The sequence below is a fragment of the Triticum dicoccoides genome, chromosome 7B (assembly GCF_002162155.2).
Source record: "Triticum dicoccoides isolate Atlit2015 ecotype Zavitan chromosome 7B, WEW_v2.0, whole genome shotgun sequence".
NCBI lineage: Eukaryota > Viridiplantae > Streptophyta > Magnoliopsida > Poales > Poaceae > Triticum > Triticum dicoccoides.
The window spans coordinates 123,588,180-123,590,699 of NC_041393.1; the positions used below are offsets into that span (position 1 = coordinate 123,588,180).

Genomic DNA, 2,520 nt, shown 5'->3' on the forward strand with positions numbered 1-2,520 from the left:
CCTTTGGCGAGTGTTTTTCCAATGCACTGGTTTAAAGGGTTTGCCGAGTAACCGACATAAAACACTCGGCAGACTCATCAGTTTCGTTAGTGACAGTAATGTCATTGTAGCCTAGTAGCTGCGTGACTGCGTCCAACCAACCGCTTCGTTGGAACCGCCTCACACGCACATGCGATTCCAAAGCGATCTCTCTGCCTGCTCTCTGCGCCGGCGAGGCTGTGGGTCCTCGGCCCCTCCGGCTGCCGCTCCAGCACCGCGAGGGATCGGGGACCCTGGTGACTTTGCTCTGGTGACTAGATAGGGTAGGTTTAGTTTTTCTCAGAGGCGTTGGTTGCATCAGTGGTGGGATCAACGCCGTGTTAGAATAAGATGGCTCTGCTTCTTCCCCACTCCATTGGTGCTTCAATCGGCACCGTCGGAAAGCAGGTGGCCCTTGTGGCTCGTCGGACTTCGGTTTCGTCGATGTTAGGTTGTGCTGGCTGGAGTTTGGTGTCCTCTCGGGCGATTACGTCAGTTTTGTGCAGAGTATATGTGTGGAGTGTGGTGTGCGGATGATGGCTTGCGGCGCTCCTCTTCTTCTCCGACCAAGTTGGATGAAGACGACGACGGCGGATCTGGCAGACTTGAAGATGATCTCCGGCCGACGTGCCACAAAGACTCGGTTTCATCGTCTTTGACCGGCCATTTAATCAGGCTCACAAAGCAGCATGGTCTGCAATGGAGTTCTTCCAGATTTTGGTGTGGAGGTTGCTCATGTCCTTCTCCGGCGGTGCCATATGACGGCGATGGCCGGCGACGCATGATGATTAGGTTGGGCACATCGATCTCCAACAGTTAATCTGAGCTCTCTTGTGGAAATCTAAGACACTTGGCGCTTTGTTTGTCTCTTCGAGTGACCACGTGTGTACCCATTGTAATTTGTTTGTTTAATGGACTTGTGGTAATTCTGACAAAAAAGGTCTTTGACAATTTGAAGATAAAGATAGCGATTCAATGATTGTTAGAGAATGTTTTTTTACCTCAATGTTATTACTGACGATAATAAATCATACAACTACAATGAACAGTATCAGACATACATCCTCGAACTCGTGCAGTTACGACTTACAACTACAATTACAAGAATCAACGAACTCTAGTTGGGGGCGTAGCATTTCTTCCTGATCTCTCCCTCGGCCCCGGTGAGCACGCCGACGTCTCCCATCTTGATCATGGACTTGCTGAAGTCCCTGAAGAACTCACCGTCGAACTTGCCCGTGGCGATGCGCTGGACGTAGTCCTTGGTGGTGGCGTCGAAGAGGAGCGCGGCGTCGGAGCGGAAGAGGCCCCTCCGCTTGGCGACGTGGCAGTAGTAGCTGGTGTCGAAGGTCTTGAAGCTCCCCGGGTCCATCTCCGACAGCATAACGCGGTCGTCAAGGCTCTTGCACTTGAGCCTCAGCTTGTCGGCGTACTCGCTGTCGAGAGACGGGTCTACAAGACCATAGGCACCGTTCTCGCCGGTGCCGTTGTAGAGCCGGTCGGCGAAGGACGGGCAGTGCGCCGTGCCGAGCGTGTGGGCGCCGGAGAGGACGACGAGGTCCTTGAGATCGAGGCCCTTGGAGGCGAAGATCTCGGCGAGCAGAGGAACGTCGCCGGAGGCCGGAGGCAGCTCGTTGCTGGCCTCCGTGGCACTGGACACCCTTCCGTCTCTCCTTCCCAACGCCACTGGCCAGAAGGGGCCCTTGGCCAGCACGACCGCGTCGCGGGACATGAGGGTGAGCACGTCGGCGCAGGAGACGATGCCCGGGCACGCGGCCTCGAGCTTGGCCTTCACGCGCTCCACGGAGCCGAACCCTCGCAGGCTCTTGTTCGGCTTGGCGTCCTTCTCCGCCACGTTGCCGTCAGTGGATTCGAGCAGGACAGAGGCGTCACAACCCTGCAATTTCGCGTTGCATGCATGTTTCTTAGTGTTCGTGTGCATAATGTAGGTTTGTACGTGAGACAGGACAAGTGCTCAACGACGACTTACCCTGACGAAGCAGTCGTGGAAATGGAGCCGGAGCAGCGGGCCGGCGAGGCTGGGCGCAGCGGCGATGATCTTGGCCATCTCCTCGTGGACGATCTTCTCGGCGTCTGGGCATGTCTTGCTGTAGAAGCCGATCTCCAGCTGAGCCACCGCAGCTGAGCTAGCTGCAAGAACCAGCAGGGCCAGAGGGAGCAGCAAAGATCTGATCGCCATGGACCTTAGCTGATTACACCAAATTAAGCACAATTTACTATGTGGCCGCAGACAAGAACGTTTTGGCACTAGTAGTTGAGTGATCTTTGTCCTTGCAACTCCCTCTACTTATAGATGGCCGATGACGTAGACTTGGTGCATTGTGTCAGCGTGACAACCTGGGGTTGCTGCGTATGCACGCATGTGCTAACTTCCACCTCCATACAACCGCCTCAATGATCAAACGTACGCAACTGCGGCTAAGCGAACCAGTCAAATAATGCAGGAAAAATAGATGGCGCCGAGGCCAGTTCATGACCAGT

At 55.0% G+C, this 2,520-nt stretch overlaps 1 protein-coding gene across 1 annotated transcript; it reads right to left on the minus strand.

The window, feature by feature from the left end:
- Positions 1-1,011: 1,011 nt before the first annotated feature.
- On the minus strand, positions 1,012-2,278 carry LOC119335956 (peroxidase 1-like). Its single transcript, XM_037607999.1, has 2 exons — positions 2,009-2,278; positions 1,012-1,915 (listed from the first exon to the last, which is right to left on the minus strand). The coding sequence occupies exons 1-2, from the start codon at positions 2,216-2,218 to the stop codon at positions 1,136-1,138; spliced, it is 990 nt and encodes a 329-aa protein (XP_037463896.1). The 5' UTR covers positions 2,219-2,278; the 3' UTR covers positions 1,012-1,135.
- Between the last annotated feature and the right edge of the window lie 242 nt (positions 2,279-2,520).